The 19,294-nt window shown below is 35.2% G+C and overlaps 1 protein-coding gene across 1 annotated transcript in view; it reads right to left on the minus strand.

The window, feature by feature from the left end:
- Positions 1 to 19,294, minus strand: part of RELN (reelin) — a gene marked incomplete at both ends in the record, with an annotated part of 436,674 nt that overhangs the window by 173,534 nt on the left and 243,846 nt on the right. The window contains one exon of the mRNA XM_084229490.1: positions 12,005 to 12,150. Coding sequence (XP_084085616.1) covers positions 12,005 to 12,150 — 146 coding nt within the window. The remainder of the gene's footprint in view (positions 1 to 12,004; positions 12,151 to 19,294) is intronic.

The raw sequence follows: 19,294 nt of genomic DNA on the forward strand, positions 1-19,294 counted from the left end.
CTAAATTAAAATAATATTTTAATATTTTTCATACTAGAATTAGCAGAGCAATAATCTTGGACAAAATTGCAGTACAATATGTAAAGTGTTATTGTTTAAATAATATTTAGTTGAAAGACTGTACTTTAATTACCTGTGGGTTTTTGTACTATTTAAAATTTTTGCTCCAATTTATCTGGACCGCTAAAATTCTTACTTATGTTATCTGTTATTCAAGTGGGTTTTGCTTTTATAATAATTATCAAATCTATAAAAAAGAGGATCCTTTAATATAATGTTAACTCAGACCATCAATCAATCTTCACTTCAGTTATGCTGAATTATAAGCTTAAATGAAATTCCTCTTTACCTTTATAAATATTTGTTGAAAATAATTCTTCTGAGTAAGACACATGGAAGAAATTGTAGGAAATAATATGATGATGCTCAAACTGTTCTGAGGATTTTAAATAATTTTAAAGTCTATTTTTTATATTTTATTTTATATATTTTTTACATCATTTTTCATTTTTGCACAATGTATGCTTTTTCATCTTGGTTACAGTCCCCAAGCATAAAGTTACATTGAAGGGGCTAAAATGTAGATAGTTCTTGATTTGCACACAGTTTTGGTTGTTAATAGTTAAATGTAGGATTCTCACAACGGACACAGCAGAAATCAAAAGAATAATCAGTAACTACTATGAACAGTTTTATGGAAACAAGTTCAACAATCTAGAGGAGATGGACAAATTCCTACAACTCTACAATCACCCAAAGCTAGATAAAGAAGAAATAGAACACCTAAACAGACCAATTACAAGCAGCGAAATTGAAATGGTAATCAAAAACCTCCCCAAAAACAAAAGCCCAGGACCTGATGGATTTACAAATGAATTCTACCAAACATTCAGAGACGAATTAGTGCCTATCCTTCACAAACTCTTCCAAAAAATTGAGAAGGAAGGGACAATACCAAACACGTTCTATGAAGCCAATATTACACTAATACCAAAACCGAATAAGGACAACACAAAAAAGGAAAACTATAGGCCAATCTCCCTAATGAACACTGATGCAAAAATCCTCAATAAAATTTTAGCTATCAGAATCCAACAATGTATCCATAAGATAATTCACCACGACCAAGTTGGATTCATTCCAGGGGCACAAGGATGGTTTAACATCCAAAAATCAATCAACATTATCCAACACATCAACAAAAAGAAATATAAAAACCATATGATAATATCAATAGATGCTGAGAAAGCTTTCGACAAAGTGCAACACCCATTCATGATAAAAGCCCTTGAAATTCTTGGGATACAAGGAACATACCTCAACATCATAAAGGCCATCTATGACAAGCCAACAGCCAGTATCATTCTCAATGGTGAAAAGCTGAAAGCAATTCCATTAAGATCTGGAACAAGACAAGGATGTCCACTCTCACCACTGCTTTTCAATATAATACTGGAAGTCCTAGCCAGAGCAATAAGACAAGAGAAAGACATCCAAGGAATCCAAATAGGAAAAGAAGAAGTCAAATTATCACTATTTGCAGATGATATGATAATATACATAGAGAACCCCAAAATCTCCACAGAAAAACTAATTCAACTCATCAATTCAGTAAAGTGGCAGGATACAATATCAACACGCAAAAGTCAGTAGCCCTCCTATACACAAAAAATAAATCTGAAGAAGAAATAAAAAAAAAACATCCCTTTTATTATCCAAACAAAAAAAATCAAATATTTGGGAATAAATCTAACAAAAGAGGTAAAGGACCTATACAAAGAAAACTATAAAACACTGTTAAAAGAAATAGAAGAAGACACAAAGAAATGGAAAGACATCCCCTGCTCATGGATTGGAAGAATAAACATTATTAAAATGGCCATCCTACCAAAAGCAATATACAGATTCAATGCTATTCCAATCGAAATCTCAATGGCATTCTTCAAAGAAATAGAACAATTATTGATGAAATTCATATGGAAGCACCAAAAACCCCGAATAGCCAAAGCTCTACTGAAAAAAAAAGAAGGAAATGGAGGCATCACACTCCCAGACTTCAAACTATACTACAAAGCCATAATCATCAAAACTGCATGGTATTGGAACAAGAACAGACATACAGACCAATGGAATCGAATAGAAAATCCAGAAATAAACCCACAGATTTATGGTCAACTAATCTTTGACAAAGGAGCAAAGACTATGCATTGGAGCAAAGAAAGTTTGTTCAATAAATGGTGCTGGGAAAACTGGGTCGCTCCATGCAAAAGAATGAAGCTTGACCACTACCTCACACCATACACAAAAATCAACTCAAAATGGATTAAAGAACTAGACATAAGACCTGAAACCATAAAATACATAGAAGGAAATATAGGCGAAACACTACGGGATTTGCACATCAAAGACATCTTTACAGACACAGCACCCAAAGCAGTAATAGTGAAGACAAAGATAAACAGCTGGGACTACATCAAATTAAAGAGCTTCTGCACAGCAAAAGAGACAATAACAAAAACAAAGAGAAACCCCACCAACTGGGAGAAAATTTTTGCCCAACACTAATGATAAAGGACTGATCACAAAAATCTGCAAAGAGCTGATGAGACTCAGCAACAACAAAGAAAATAATCCAGTCAAAAAATGGGCAGAAGAGCTAAAAAGAAACTTCTCTGAAGAGGAAATGCAAATGGCCAACAGACATATGAAAAAATGTTCAACATCACTTGTAATCAGGGAAATGCAAATCAAAACTACCATGAGATACCATCTCACACCAGTGAGAATGGCACATATTAAAAAAACTAGCAACAACAAATATTGGCGAGGGTGTGGAGAAAAAGGAACTCTTCTGCACTGTTGGTGGGAGTGCAAACTGGTCCAACCACTATGGAGAGCTGTGTGGAGATTTCTGGACCTACTAAACATAGAGCTTCCATATGATCCAGCAATTCCACTCCTAGGTATTTACCCAAAGGACACAGAAACATCCATTCCAAAGAGCACCTGCACCCCTATGTTTATAGCAGCACTGTTTACAATAGCGAAGCTTTGGAAACAACCCAAATGCCCAAAAATAGATGACTGGATCAAGAAGATGTGGTACATATATACCATGGAATATTACTCAGCATTCAAAAAAGATAAACACATGCAATTTGCAGCAACATGGATGGCGCTGGCAGGGATCATGCTCAGCGAAATAAGCCAAAAAGAAAAAGAAAAATACCGGATGGTCTCACTCATAGCAGGAATCTAGAGAACTTAAATAAGGGACCAGGAAAATGAATATAAGAAAGTGAAAATCAAAATCAACAAAAAACTATGAACCAGAGACACTTTTTGGGGGGTGGGGGGCGGGAGGGGATGGATTGGGGTCAGAATGGGGCGTTTGCAATTGTATGGGGGAATATAAAAATAAAATTTATTATTTAAAAAAAGAAAAAAAAAATAAATGTACGATTCTTTGGTACTATCTCCCTGGAACAAGGAAGACAACATAAAATTGTTTCATTTGATCTTACATTGCCTTTTTCTTGGTTTTATTCCATAAGATAGCATCAAATTTTCAGACATTTTAGGTCAATGTGGTTATGGCCAACTTTTCAAGCAGTACCATTAAAATATATAACCAATAATACTTTGCACTTTGGACCCTTTATAGTAAATTTTGTATCACAGTCATGGCTGACCTGAGGGAACCACTGTCTGTGTTCACATTTTCCCCATTTAATCTTCGATGAGCTGTTTTCAAATATATTTCTTGAAAGAATATCTTGGAGCAAATTTATAAAGCAGTTATCTTACCGGTGGTAGAATAGGACTGTTAAGACTAGAAGTTGGAGGCAACCAGAAATAACCAGATTAGCAGTTCAACTACTCTCTCTGACCATTTGAAAAGATCCAAGGCCAAAGATGAGAAAGGAAATTTGATGCCAGGATAACTTTTGCCTGACCCACTGTAGCATCTTTTCTATCTTGTTGGTGTACTGGAATTCTAGGTTTTCTGTCATATTCAGGAAGTTTTTGCTACTAATTACTTTTAATTAGGTGAAAACTCTTCACAGAAGTGAAGGCTTAGCCTGTGAGAAGACACCTGCATAAATAAGTGCAGAGCAGCAACATTGGAAATATTTTAAGCTAAACAAAAAGAAATTCTATTTAACTTTTCTATCATAACAACATGAGCATTATCGAAAAACTGGAAACACAAGTAGGAAAAAATATCACTCATAACTAAACTATCTTAGAGAAAACCCCAATTAATATTTTAGTATATTTATTTCCAATATGTTTATGCATATATATCCAAATAGTAGTAATAATATTATACATACAATTTTGTATTGTGCCCTTTTACACTTAATTTCATTACATTTTTCAGATTATAATTAACTCTTTATAAACTGGCCAAGTTGTTTTTGTTATGTATATACCAAACTATACTTAGCTATTATTCTATTATTGGATTTCAAAGTACAATAATAAATAATCACATTCTTTAGTATTTAGTATGGGACTGAGGAATTAAATTCTTAACTCCCTAATGCTCCTGTATGTGTTCCAGAATACAGATACTCCCAAGCTGTACTTCTTGAGTTGTCAGAGTTCTGCTTTTCTTTTACATAAATGCCCAGATATTCAGAACTGCCTTGTGGCTAGTGTTGATCAGGTGAACTACTAAAAAGAGACAGACAACACAGACAGGGGAAGAAGTGGGCATCTGAACACTTCTGTGTCAACAACTTCCTGACACCGTCCATAGAAAAATCTCATCTCTGGCTAATGTGCCAAGCTGCCAGGATCTAAATTATTTCAGAAGGTTTCAGTTTTCATTCTTTTTCCCTAATGACTTTAGTAAAGAGGGTTCTCTCTAAGTTAGGGAGCCAGATGCTGTGTCCAGCTCACGTGGACAGCTGGCTTGGAGAAGGTTATTAACCAACTCAAGAATGGCCATGCCAAACGCAAAGATAGTGAGTGAATGTGCTGCCAATTTAAAGAAAGCCTTAGAAAATCTATGAAGAATTTCACAATTTTAGCATTCCCAATAATATGGATCTTAATTTTTTATTATTTGAAAAATTACCATTTATATTTTTAAAATAAAATATCAATTTACTTAAAGGGAAAGCAAAGTTAGAAACTAGATCAAAACAAACCTAAACAAGAAGTAACACAGATTCTAACAAACTGTAACAAGCTGACTCATATTTCAGCATTTGCATCATTTAAAAATGTATTCAGTTACGGGCCTCCCTGGTGGCGCAGCGGTTGAGCGCTGGGTTGCAAAGCTGCCCACAGCCTCTGCAGCGTCAGTTTGATCCCCGGCCACCAGGTGAGGGTCCCACATGGCGTGCAGACCTCTCCTGCCACCCACTGCTCCCCTCAGCAGTGTACTTTGGTACTTCTGCCTGCTCTGCTCCCTGCTCTGGCTCTGGTGAATTCTCTCACCCTCCAGCGCTTCTGACTGTACCCAGTGCTTGTATGTATAAATAAATAAATAAACCTTAAAAAAAAAGTATTCAGTTACTATTTTAACTTAAAGGTATAATTTTACTTTAGTTTACATTAAATACCATTTAATATTTTCTTTTTTCATAATGACATATTTCATTGGTTTATTCAGAGAATCTGATGTATGTTTCATTGGCCTATTTAACTTTGTGTTTCCATTATATTTATTAAATATGAACATAGTTTCCTATCAAGTGCCACTTTGGTGATAGCCCATTATTGATAGTAATTATAATTGGAATAACATAATTTTTAAATTTTGTTTGCTTACTATGTGCTATGCATTGTAAAAAATCCATAAACTGTTGCATAAAATAGCTCTTTTTAGTATGAATCCAATTTGATCTGATTTGAATATCCAATTTTAATATGCCTCCTTGTATTTTTTTGTAGCATTTGCCTGTTATATCAGTTTCTCTTTCCTGACTTTCAACTTCTTGTGTTAGTCTATTTTGGGTCTCTCATAAATAGCAAATATACAACTGACTTTTTTTTTAAAAAGTGTGAGAATCTTAATAAAGGAATATAGTTCACTCAAATTTATTGCTACTGATATGTTTAGATTGGTTCCTGCCAAATTATCTTCTATTTTCTAACTGCCCTGTTTTTTATTGTTTTCTCTTTTTCACTTTCTAAATTTGCTGGACTAAGTCCTTTGCTTTATATTAACCTAATTCTTTAGAAGTTATATAGCCTGACTTATCTAATTTTTTCATCACACATATTTACATTTAATTTTTTTTCTTACCATGTACAGTTAACCAAGATCTATATCCTCACTCCTAGCAAGTGATGAACTTTGGCCAGATTTTATGTACTTATTATCATTGTATTCTTCCCAATATCTGCCTGTATTTCACATATTGAAGTCACCTGGGATTTAGTCCCAAATTTTATTAAAAAATTTCAGGCTGATCTACAAGCTTTGTTTTTTGATATGCTAACTACTCTTTCTTGAATCTCTCCTCTTCCTCTTGGATTTGTTTGCAGAGATTTATTTTCTTGTAACTCTTTCAGAGAGGGTTTAGGGTTAGTGCACTTTCTGAACCCTGCATGACTGAAAATACTTCTATTTTCTCATGACATTTGAATGGAAAGGAATGTTATGTTCTAAATAATTTCCTCTTAATAACTCTTAAGATAACTGTTTCATTAAAAAAAAAAAAAACCCATACACTTCCTTAATACCAATAAGGGAAGTATAATGGATCTGACCTAGAAGCTTTAGGATTTCCTTCTTTATCAGTTTTGTGAAGATTTCAAGTCAAATTTTTAGCTCATCAATTCTTTCTTCAGCTCAGCCTATACTGATATTCAGAGGTGAAAATCCATTTAGTTTGTTTTAACAATTAGATATTTTCACTTCACACATGTCTATGTATTTTTCCTCATAAAATCTGTTTTAATTTCACAAATTCGGTGCCCTCTTTTCTCTTTGAAGATATTAATCATTTTTATAGTATCACTATTTGTTATTTTGCTACTTCTGCTTTCTCAGCTCTTAGTTCTTCAGCATAATGATTCATTTTTTATGCAGTTGATTTTCCTCAGGTTTGATGATTCTAGATACTTGTTTACATTTGTAACTGCAATTCTCTCTTCACTTTGGTGTAAAATACCCACTGATAAGGGAAAGAAGTGCCTTTGGTAGGGATCACCATGAAGGATGGTTCTTCATTCCCCTTGAAGTTTTCAGTCCCAATTTGGCACTACCCTGACTCTCTAGTCAAGAATCCAAACACATTGCTTGTTCTTGGGAGCAGAAGCCTCTACTTGGAAGTGGTTGTAGTAGGGACTCACCTACCTGACAGCTGCTAAAGCAGCACACCATCACCCCACCTGGAGTCCTGGATCCAGCACCTGTGTTCTGGAGCAGTGCTATTACACCCTTTGTAGTGTCTTATTCAACATGTATTTTGACCCATAGTTTACTTCTTCATTAGATCCCTTCCTCCTCCCGTCTCTATTTTTGTATAATCATTCATAACTCTTGATCCAAATAGGGCACAATTTCTTATTTTGTTGTGTCATTATAAATTCATTTGCTCATTTTCTATAATATCAAAGGACTTAAGGCATGTGGGGAAGATTAAAGCATGCTGCTTTGATTTACTATTCTAATATTCATTACATTTGTGGATTTTCTCTTTAACACAGAAACTCTGGGGACAGCAACAAAACAGATTTTTTTTTTTAAAAATGCACTTGAATAGTGGAAGCATACAATGTTTGTATTTGGGATGGAAGACAAGTATACAACTTCTATATAACAGCAATGCATTTTTCTACAAAAATCCCTCCCACCTAAAGACAGTCTTATCTAGGTGAGATACAGTAGTTGCTAATTAAATGATGTGTTGTAAGGTTAAGGCAAAATTCACATAAATTATCAGTGTATCTATTAAAGTTTCTCTTGTGGTGAAGTAACAGATGTGTTTTCTTCAGGAACAAAAACTTTAGAATTCCACTTAAAAAATAAAACTATGAATGTAAGATTTGGGATAGCTGTATGATATGAAAGGCAAAAACCTCTTGCATTCTTGTGTTCTGAGATCAAAAACTTTGATTAAATGGTAGGAAAACAGGTATAGATGAGAAAGTGGGTTCCAAAAAAAGTCACATGACTTAGTGGCTTCCTTTACTTTCTTACCATTCATATGAAATATTTTGGAGATATTATTAGAGAGGACCGCGAATTCTTTTTCTCTCTCATAATTCTTATGGGAGGAAAACATAGTTTTAAAACATAGTTTTATAATATCCATCTAATAATTACATTTTTATTTTTAAAAAGTGACCTTAAAATTGCAGAATTTAATCAATTCACTCGGTTGCTCTGGAATAGAATTGGGATTTATCACATATGTTTTCTATTTTATCAGGTGGAGCTTATAATAATAAATTGTCTGTGTGGGTGGTGATGGCTGATGAAGAGAATGAAAAAATATTCAGTAAACCTGTGTGAGAAAACAAAACACATCAAAAAATTTCACTACCAAATTCCTAATCTTTTTTACTTTGTCAGCTCTTACCCAAGTAAAAATGCTTCACATCAATTTGATTTTGTGACAGGATTTTTTCCCTGAAGCTATGATTAAAAATTACAATAGCATTCTTTCCAAGACTGGTAAAGTACCATTTGCAACTGGGTGCACATGAGAAGGGACACAGACGGACACACACCCTCCCACCCACCCACCCATACAAACACCACCACTACCACCATGGACTAAACTAACATATCATTACCCTAGACGGAAATACTAGATCTTCTCATTCTTTTATATATTTATAATATAACAGCAGTTTGATAACTGAGCCACCATTTGGGAACGTACATGAGGTGATTCTGGGAATTGTGGCCAGATAGCCTAGGAGAAAAGCTAGAAATAAACCTAAGGGAAGGTCGCTAAAATAATTAAACTGCTCTTAGAATATAGAAGAATTAATTGTATACCAATTAAAATGGTACAGGTGCTTTGTCAAGCACATTTTTCTAGGTTATTGAAATTAGAAAACCGCTGACAACACCATGGCCTGAAAATATCAGCCTCTTAACTGTGACTAAAACTCTGGTACATCCTGAGTCTTGAGAAATGGCCAAGGAGCATAATTGAAACCACCTGAGTCACCGAGTGGATCAAATTTGCTCTGATGTTTCATATTGATTTAATCTTTTTTTTAGGCATAAATGTTTTTTCTTCCTTTTTTTTTGTTTTGGTGGATGAATATTTAATTTAGCCACAAATTTTCTTATATCACCAGTGCACTATGAAAAGAAAATGTCTGATTTGTTAATTGGAATATATTATATTGCCAGCTATATCTCTGAGGAGTGCATTCATTTTCTATAATATGTTTTCTTTTAATATAAAATAACTCCTAGGTTTAATTCGTAAAGGGGTTTTTCACGCATTTGTACAAAGTTTCCATTTATGTACTTGTAGGGGGCAGGAATGGCCACAGAGCAAGTTCTCTGATCCAGCAGACTGGGGTAAAGGAGGAGTCCTGGAGCCCTCAATGGCTTTTGCAGGCTTTTATCGGGATTTACCAGGTACACAGCAGGCAGGGATGCTGGGGGGCCGGGAGGCTGGCAGACCACCCAGGCTCCAGCAAGTCTTCACTTTCTTTGGGCTCTTTGGCGTTCTCTCGTGGCCTCTGCTTCTGGTTGTTTTTACACTCTCTCTTCTGCTGGTATCCCTGTGATGCCCTTATAAGCCCAGTCTCAGCCCAGGTGTATCCCATCTACCTATGCCCACACCCTATTCCAGGTGCCCACCATCAGGCATGCATTCAGGACCGCAGGGATCCATCATCTGTCCTAATGGCGGGAGGGCAGAAACGTCTGCTACTTTTAGCTTACCCTACAGTACTATAGGAGAGCTGGATGGATCCTTAGTCCATCCAGTAAAATCTTTTTTTTGTTGTTCTTTTATAGACAGACTTTGATGACACAAGAATTTTTCAAAAAAGTTGAGGAGGACATTCTGGAAGAGGGAATATGAGGATATCAAGGCCATAGATAAAGATAAATTTTATTTACCACTTAAAGTATAAATAAGTTATATTGTAGACTATGGGTTTTACTGTATGTGTGGGTGGGAGGGGGGAGAGAGAGAAGGGGGAAGAGTAGGAAGATGGGGAGGATGAGACAGATTAGGATTTATGTAAATCTGAATGGTACCATTTGAGATTAAATATGTGTTTTTCTCTCTCTGCTTCAGTGGGGTGGGGGCTAGATATCACCAGGAAATCATCAGAGTCCCAGGGGATGTAGGTCTCACTGAAGAAGATGACCCATCACTGTTACTGCATGGGCGGTATTAACTTGGAACAATTATAGAATGAGGGGAGTGTGGTGGTCAACAAGTCTCTAGTGCTTCAAAATTTAGGATACTACAATAGGCAGTTAAGCTCCATAACCAGGAAGGGGATTTGAACTGATCATTTATACCAGGGGTCAGAAAGAAAGAATGCTGTGGGCAAGGAATCCTGTGTCTCCAGAAAAGAGGTAAACACACCTTGCATGCATTGTTGAAGTTATGAACCCCATCAAAGCCCACATCTGTGAGGGGAGTGTAATGAGCTCTATGTAGTATAAAGGTTACAAAGGAAAGCAATCTAACTACTTGGAGGTTCTGAAGGTAAAAAATAAATAAATAAATAAATAAATAAATAAATAAATAAATAAATAAATAAATAAAGACAGCAGTGGTTACTGGTCCATCAGGAGATAATGAAATTTTGCTGGACATAAAACTTTAAGGGTGACAGGAAAATTCAGAGGAGAAGGACTTTAAGAACTAAAGGCTGGCTTGAACTAGGCGAGGAGAGACAAAGAGTAGATCCTGGGGCAAGAGGATGGGGTAGCCCTCCAAATGTCAACCCCCTTCAGAAGCTTACCCTGATCAGTACCAGAGGACTTCCCTGATGAGATATGGGGGAACAGGGCCAGGTCAGTCACAGTAGAAGTTTACTTTCAATAGTGAAATGTGGCAGTAATGGTCATAGTGGCAATAGTGACTCAGACTACCTGTCATTTTTCCTCTTAATGAATCTGAATGCAGTTTTCTGGCAGTGTACAGGAAGGAGGGAGCCCAAGAGAGAAATGGCCTTCTAGCCATTCAGGCACTTTGAAATTCCTTTTAGTTTTGATTTAATATGTTGAGATCAGAGATACATGACTGCATCTCAAATGCTGTATTCTGGAAAAGTTTCTCACAATTTAACAGTTAAATTACTACTATTATATATTCATTATGAAGTTACAACTCATGCTAATTTCATTCATCATAGTCTTAGAAAACATATACCCGAGAAATATCTAGTATCGCCTTCCAGTTTACACAACCTGATGAGTTTTGATTCTCTGAACCTATGAATATTTTTCAACTTGAACTTCTGAAAATGATGTTCAATTAAAAAGACATACTTTAAGAACATGGGACCCAGAAGAAAGAGTGCAACTCAGAATGATCAGAAAACTCCATCAACAAACTAATGTTATTGCTACCAGTCTCTTCTACTTCAACTGCAGTCTCACATTCTGCCTTTAAAAATCTTTCAAAGATAATTTTTCTCCCCTAAATCATTTCTACAGATCAAAATCATATACCACTGAAAATTGGGTGGCAGTGTCTATGAGTCTCAGATTCCAGAAAGACAACCAAAAGTCTCAATATAATGGTAGTGGACAGATTTTTGTACTTGACACACATTGAGGGGGGGGGGACATTTTCTCCCATTAAAAGATGAATAAACAAAGATAAGATGTGATTCAACTGAAGTTAAAAAATCACACATTTTTAATATGCATAAAAATAGTTGATAAAGAATATTTAGGATAAGTGTACTCTCTTTGACTTGAATATGAAAACAATCATCAGCATTGATTCAAGTATGCTTTTGTTATTTAACACTGTATATGTAAAATATGTTCAGTGGAATGGATGTAAGTGCTATACTCAGATGGGAGATAACAATTACTTACCCTGTAGGCTGGCTCTCAAATTCTTCTGACCACTGCTCTTGAATATCCTCTGTAGAAAGATCGACATCCCGGGTGGTGGCAAAATTGAATTCACTGCCTTCATTTCCATGGAAATAAATGGAGTTCCCATCTGACTGACAGCTATGCTGTAGTTAAAAAAGAGAGCATGGGGTGGCTGTTGAATTAGTTTTGTAACTGTATCTGTCTTACTCATGTATAATTAGAGTTTGCAGAAAAGTCATTATATTATTCCCTCTATGGTGGACTCTCAAATCAAAAGAACTTGTTATCTTTTTTTTTGTCTTGTTTAATTCAATTACAATTTCCTCCTAACTTATTAAGTCATCACAAAAATGGAGTTGAGAGGGCACTTGAGCTTTGTCACCTCAGTCTTCAGTATGAAACAAGAATATTTTAATTGGAGTAATTTCCCATCTTTCCCACAGTCCACGTTGAATTAACTGTGATAATGACTTGTCATATATTTTCAATTCTGTGATTATGGGCTAACTGCACTGACCTTTTCATTATTCCATATATTTTTGGCTTGCCATTCAAGTCTTTCACAATTTGTCTGTAAATGGGCTATGAGTAGGATAGCCAGCTAATCAAAACATGGAATACAGAAAAGGTCAAGGTAATCCCTTATTTGATTATATATCCTCAGCTTGTTTTTGAGTAAAAGTTTCTGACCAGACCTAGAAAGTGTATGATGTCTCTAACAAGAAGCTGGGAAATCACAAAGTTTGTTATTTTTCCAAAATAACACTGCGTTTTCAAGGAATGAAGAAAAAGAATATCTTTCATCTTTCAATATTGTTTTTAACCTATAGTTTTTTCAGCTCAAAGTGAATAGTCAAAGGCAAGATCAAAGTCTGGAGCTAAGTAAACTAAGTAACCACTTTTATAAAAATGTTGTTTGCACTAATTATTTCTTGGGAATAAAACACAGAAATGCAAATAAATGAAAGATCAAACACTCTTTCAAGTTTCAAAAATCCTAAAATGAAATAGAAATGAAGAAAAATAATTGGACAAAAAATATCTCTTAGGCCTAGTTTCTATAAGTTCTGTACAGCAGGGATTATGTCCATGTTGTTCTTTGTTGTATCCTTGAATTGAGGACAGTGTTTGGCACATAACTAACATAAAAAAAATCACTGATCACTCATTAAACAGGAAATACAAATCAAAACCACAATGAGACATCACTTTCCACCTGTGAGAAGGCCTACATCAAAAAGGCTAGAAACAACAAGTGCTGGCAAGGATGTGGAGCAAAGGAAACGCTCATTCACTGTTGGTTTGAATGTAAATTGGTGGAGCCTTTATGGAAAACAGCATTAAGATTCCTCAGAATGGAATGGAAATACTATGTGACCCAACAGTATCACTCCTATGTATCTGTGGCATACAACATTAAATCAAAAAGACATACACCCTCTGTTCATACCAACATTATTCACAAGAGCCAAGACACAGAATCAGCCTAAATTCCCATCAGTGGATGACTAGATAAAGAAGTTGTGGTATATTCTCAGTGGAATACTGCTCAGCTATAGAAAGATGAAATCTTGCCTTTTGCAACAACATGGATGAACTTGAGGTGATTATGGAAAGTGAAATCAGTCAAAAAGTGAAAGACAATTAACAGATGGTTTCACTCATATATGGAATAAAAACAACCAAAGCAAACAAACTACAGAAAGCAACAAAAATAACTCTTACACACTGTGAAAAATAAGGTGTTTTCCAGGGGGATGAGAAAGGTTAAGAGGAAAGGATGGAGGGGCTTAATTTGACAGTGATAGTATTAGAATGTTGGTGGTGGATGGGTGAAGCACAGACACATGTTGAAGTGTGAAGCTGTACACTTAAAATAATATATTTTTGTAAATGAATAGTAAATAAAATTTGGTAAGTGAGTAATAAGTAGATAAATAAAATATTTATTAAATAATTCACTAAATGAATGAAAGATATGGCTATACTTTTTCTGATATTCAACTAATTTTTTATGGGCAACTCACTATGTAGAAGGCATTATGGAAGGTACTAGAGGGGAAGGAGTTTAAAACAAAGTAAAATAACACATAATCTTTGCTCTCAAAAAATTCCAATATGGTTGAGATGCATCAAAGACAGGTCTCAATACTAGGCAGCATATGGTAAGTGCTAGTGAGTGAGAAATACTAAGAATCATCTGGACAGAACTGGTCCAGATGAGCAGACTTCAAGGATGAGAAAGTCTTCAAGTGACCTTACAAGGAGGATGAGAGAATTCACCAGAGCCAAAACAGAGCAGGGAGCAGAACAGGCAGAAAGACCAAAGTACACTGCTGAGGGGAGCAGCGGGCGCGGCAGGAGAGGTCTGTGCACCGTGTGGGAATATCGCTGGCTGCCGGAGATCCAACTGGCGTTGCAGTGGCACAGGCAGCTTTGCAGTCCAGCGCTCAACTGCTGCACCACTGGGGAGGCCCTATAAAGGATCTTAAATGTCTGTTTATGAGATCTTTACAATATTCTGTTGGCAGTGGTGTTCTAAAACAAGGAAGTGATGTATGCAAAGAAACGTTATACGATGAAATGACTACTGCTGGTAAAGTCAGTTGACGGTTGGAATCGTAGTACTATATTGAAAGAATAGACAAAACTTGGAGAAGCTTTCAGAAGTTCAATAGAGTCAGAGCATATTACTTTGTGGGGAGGGGTGATCAATTCATGTGGATGTGAGACACATTCATATGCGCCATCATCTTAGATAAAACTGTAGTGTGGCCAGGCATCACCTGCCTGATTATCTTCTTCACACCACGATAAATACAAAATTTTCACAGATACTAAATTGAGATCATTATCTATGGTCCTTAACCATTGATCAATATGTATAGAATGGTCAAAACTAGGAATCAGTTTATTTTTTTAAAGATTGATTTATTTATCCATACAAGAGCTGGGGTACAGGCCAGAGATGCAGGGGGTGAGGGTATTCACCAGAGACAGAGTGGGGAACAGAAAAGGTAGATTGACTGAAGTACACTGCTGAGGGGAGGAGCGGGCGAATCAGGAGAGGTCCACTACACCATGTGGATTGCTCCCTGGCTGGCCAGGGATCAAACTCATGCTGCAGAGGCTGCAGATTGCTTCATAGTGCAGTGCTTAACCCCTTGAGCCACCAGGGAGGCCCCCAGAATCGGTTTATTTAACAGTAAATAGAAACTATCAAATAATAACAAATCCAGGCATCCTCTACTAATTTCATTTTGTAAAGACAAAAATGTTATGTAGAATAGTTAAGTTCACTTTTCTAGTAAAAGAAAGGTCCTCTAGTAATAGAATAGAAAGGACCTCTAGTAATAGAGGTCCACTGACCTCTAAATAATAGTATTCACTATTATTCACATTCTGGAATCCAGAACAACTATATACTATGTTTATTTGGCCTTACTACAAGGACTCTGACATTCACACAAATGACATGTTACTTTCCAAGGATATGGCATATGTAAAATACCTATACAGGTGACAAGAGAAACATTAGCTACAATTTAAAAATGATATATTCCCATAATAAAAAGAATAACTCACCTGACATAAAACTTTGGTCATTTTCTAGCTAAACATCAATTTAATTATTTCAATTTTGGTTCTATTTATTTTATAATTGTTTAAATATATTAAGACTGTGTTATACATAATTATGTTTGCTACTCTTCCAAGAATTATGTTATTAACATACCTGATACACATTTTAATTTAGTTAAAATGGAAAAAATTTGTAAATTATCATTATAAAAGTAGAGAGCAAATTGTCAAATTCATTGTACAAAATTCTTCATGGTCTTAGTATAAGAACCCATCACTAAAGAAAGTTGTGATCCAACCAAACAACTGCACCTCAGTGGGACATGGCTCAATCTTCCCTAACTCTCAGTCTGTCATTTTCTGGGCAGCACAGAACCCAACACTGCTTGCTCTGTTCCCCATCATGCTAAGGAGATCAAGCATGATTTCTTCCTCTACCATTTTGAGTACAATCTAGTGTTTTAAGGCTTGGAGAAAAAGTAATAGGAGCCAGCAGAGTAATACTGGGGTTCTAAAATAGGGGTTAGTCTATTTGAAATTGGTGAATTTCCGAGCTATCAGAACAGGAATGGGCAGCAATGGACTTGTTGAGTCCCTCTTTTTTCTCTAAATTGAATATGTATAGGTTCTGAATTTAGGAATCCTGGGAAGCACAGGGTCCCAGTTTAGGGTTCTCATTCTGAGATTTCCTAAGTCAATTAAAAGGCTAGTTAGAGTTTCATGCTAGTTCTCAATGTCTTAGAATTGGCTTATTTTCTCAGATGCTCTCTAAACCAAGAATTTATGCCTAAATGGATTCAAATTGAGATAGAGTCCCTGAGTCTGCTGGTTTTTGATCAGCAACCTTGGCTCTGAATTGGAATCCATGGGTTGCTTGATTAGGGAATTGCTTGAACTTTCCCCTAGAATCCAACTCAATTAATTCACCATTTAGCCATCAGGAGATTTTGGCTGGAAAAGAACAAAATACTAGAAACCCAAACCAATAAAAATAACAAGGAATGAAAACTCAGTTACTTTCCATCCTCAAGGTGTTTGTGGTTTGGAATCAGAGGGCATGTTCCCATACATTTTCTCTGCATAATGATTACATGATTTTACACAAGTCATTTAACCACGCTAGAACTTCATTTCTCAGGTTGCAGAAATAAGTCAATAATATCTACTCCCTAGAGATATTGTTAGAAGCACAAGTATGTGGAAAGTGGTTTTTTTTTTAAATTCTAAATGCTATACAATAGTTGTAATTTTATATTTTAATATGTACTTTTTCCAAAAATAAGCTATCATACCCTTAGCAGGAGGTGATAAAAATTTAGAAGAATATTTAAATTTATTTTACATTGTGTTTCTTATCAGAATAGTTATTAAAAATTCTACAGCTCAACTTAAAACTTTTAGTAAAATATAAAAGAATATGCTCCATAACACGGTATGGTAAAAAATACTGCAAACATTAATTCATTTTCAAGGCAGAAAGAATCATCAATTAGAACTTTAAAAGCCCTCCAAATTTTGGCAGATTACCAAACATTCTCCTAAGCCAGGAAAAGTTAATAATGCAAGATGTGTGATGCCACTTTTCTTAGAGATGAACTTGCATTGTTGAACATCAACCTACTACACTAAAAATCCAAAAATAATGTGCCTTGAAAGAATGAAAAGAATTTCAGGAAATTGCTCTCAGTGATTTTAATACCCAGCTGTTTTTATTCAACATCTATTCAAATTCATCATTTATATGCAATACAATTAAAGTGTAAACAACTTCAAAGGACAATTAAATATCTAATTAAGAGATACTTGAGCTCTTGATATGACAAAAACAAGAATATTTTAGAATTTAGGACTATTTTGAGTATAGTAAAAAACTTTCAGGTATTCTTGAGCAAATGATTATAAATAATATGTGACTTCCTGAGTCAATGCTTTTGATTGACTTACAATCAGTATGTGTGTACACACACATATATATATATATATACACACACACACACAGGTATGCAATTAAGTATTGATTTTGGGTAAAATAAGGTATAAAATTTTCAGATAGCTTTAAATATTTCTTTTTATTTTAGTATTCATAATGTACATTAATTATGAAATTAATCATAATTATTTTTACTTTGTGTCATTATTTTAGCATTGGTCAATGATATACACCTTGTATTTCTGAGTATTAGCAAATTTCTAATATTCAAAAAATCCCTTAATTGTCGTCTTTATTTGTTTCTATTTTTCAGTTAAATATATTTTCCTATTTGCAAAAATATATTCCTATTTGGATTTCCTTTACTTGAAAAGCAGAACACAGCGTAACTAAATGACAAGAATTTGCCATTCATAAAAGCATCAACAGGAAACATCAGTGCAAATTCCTCAATATAACAAGTCCTTGGCCACAATTCAGAAAGCATTTTTCTAAGACTGCTCCCTATACTCTGCTGAAAATGTTAATCGCTTCACCTCTGTACTTGTAAAAGTAACTGCAATCGCCTTTACCATAGTTTAATTAGGTTTTCATCAAAGATGAACATGGAGGTACCTCTCAATATTATCTCCCTGGGGTCTAATGGCCTTGATGATACTTTCAGGCATCTGTATTCTTACAATTTATTTTTTGACAATATCCTTTTTGTTGGAATGAGTATATTGGGCATTCGGGCAATGCCAGCTTGCAGAGAGCTGGTGGCAGATGGAATGAAATCTGCCTGGTATGCCTTCCCCTCCACATGAGCCGAGAGCCATCCATTTCCTCCATTAAAGAGTTGTCACTCAGCCCACCCAGCTGGAAGACCATTTTTGATAGCCAAGCTGGCTGGTGGCAGACAATTCAGATACAAAGTGCACTTTAAAAGGAAGCTAAAACATCATTTGTAGGAAAATTGAAAATGCATGGCTTCTACCACAGCCAATTTTTTAATGACTGTAATATTTTAAGTGATTATTTTTGCCACTTCAGAGTGCTCCTTAGAGAGGAGAGGTTTTTTAATTAAAATCTAGGCAATGCAAACAGATGAGATATGAGGAGCAGAGGAAAGAGAAATAAGATGAATAAAATTAATTAAAATGGCATTGTTGGCAGAGCCATAAATTAGCCACTGTCTGGCTGGAAATAAAATGTATTGGTAGAGGAATTTCTGGATTAAAGTGACATGCGTGATAGAGTGATTGGAAAGTGACTGACTTGTAACCTACATATCATTGTGTTTCCTAAGCCTTTGACTATAGTATAGCCATTCTATAGAAATACATATTTCTTATATCCTCGTTCAAATGTCTTTAAAGGTATGGATTTTCATGTTATTAAAAAAAATCAAACTAGGAAGAGAATGAATTCTCTCTCATAAGGCAAGATGAATTTCTGTCATTTTCTGCACATTCAATTTCTGGGTAATTTAATGCCAGTTAAAAATTCGAAAACTTGGCTATGAACACAGTCCAGGTGCAGAAGGACTGAAGTACATTTTCTGTAGTCAACACAATAGATTTAACCATGGTTAGTGAATTCTAGGCAGCTTAAGAGTATTTTTTTTCTCATTATTTTCTGGATTTATTATGCATTCATATTTGAACCACTTTCTATTAGATTCATAAAGATTCAATTTACGGTATATTTTGTGACAAGTGTATAATTACTTGGCAATAGTTATGACAACTCTAAAATGTCAATAGTGGCAGATTTGAATCGGAGTAATGAGTGGA

The sequence above is a fragment of the Talpa europaea genome (genome assembly GCF_964194135.1).
Source record: "Talpa europaea genome assembly, chromosome: 3".
NCBI lineage: Eukaryota > Metazoa > Chordata > Mammalia > Eulipotyphla > Talpidae > Talpa > Talpa europaea.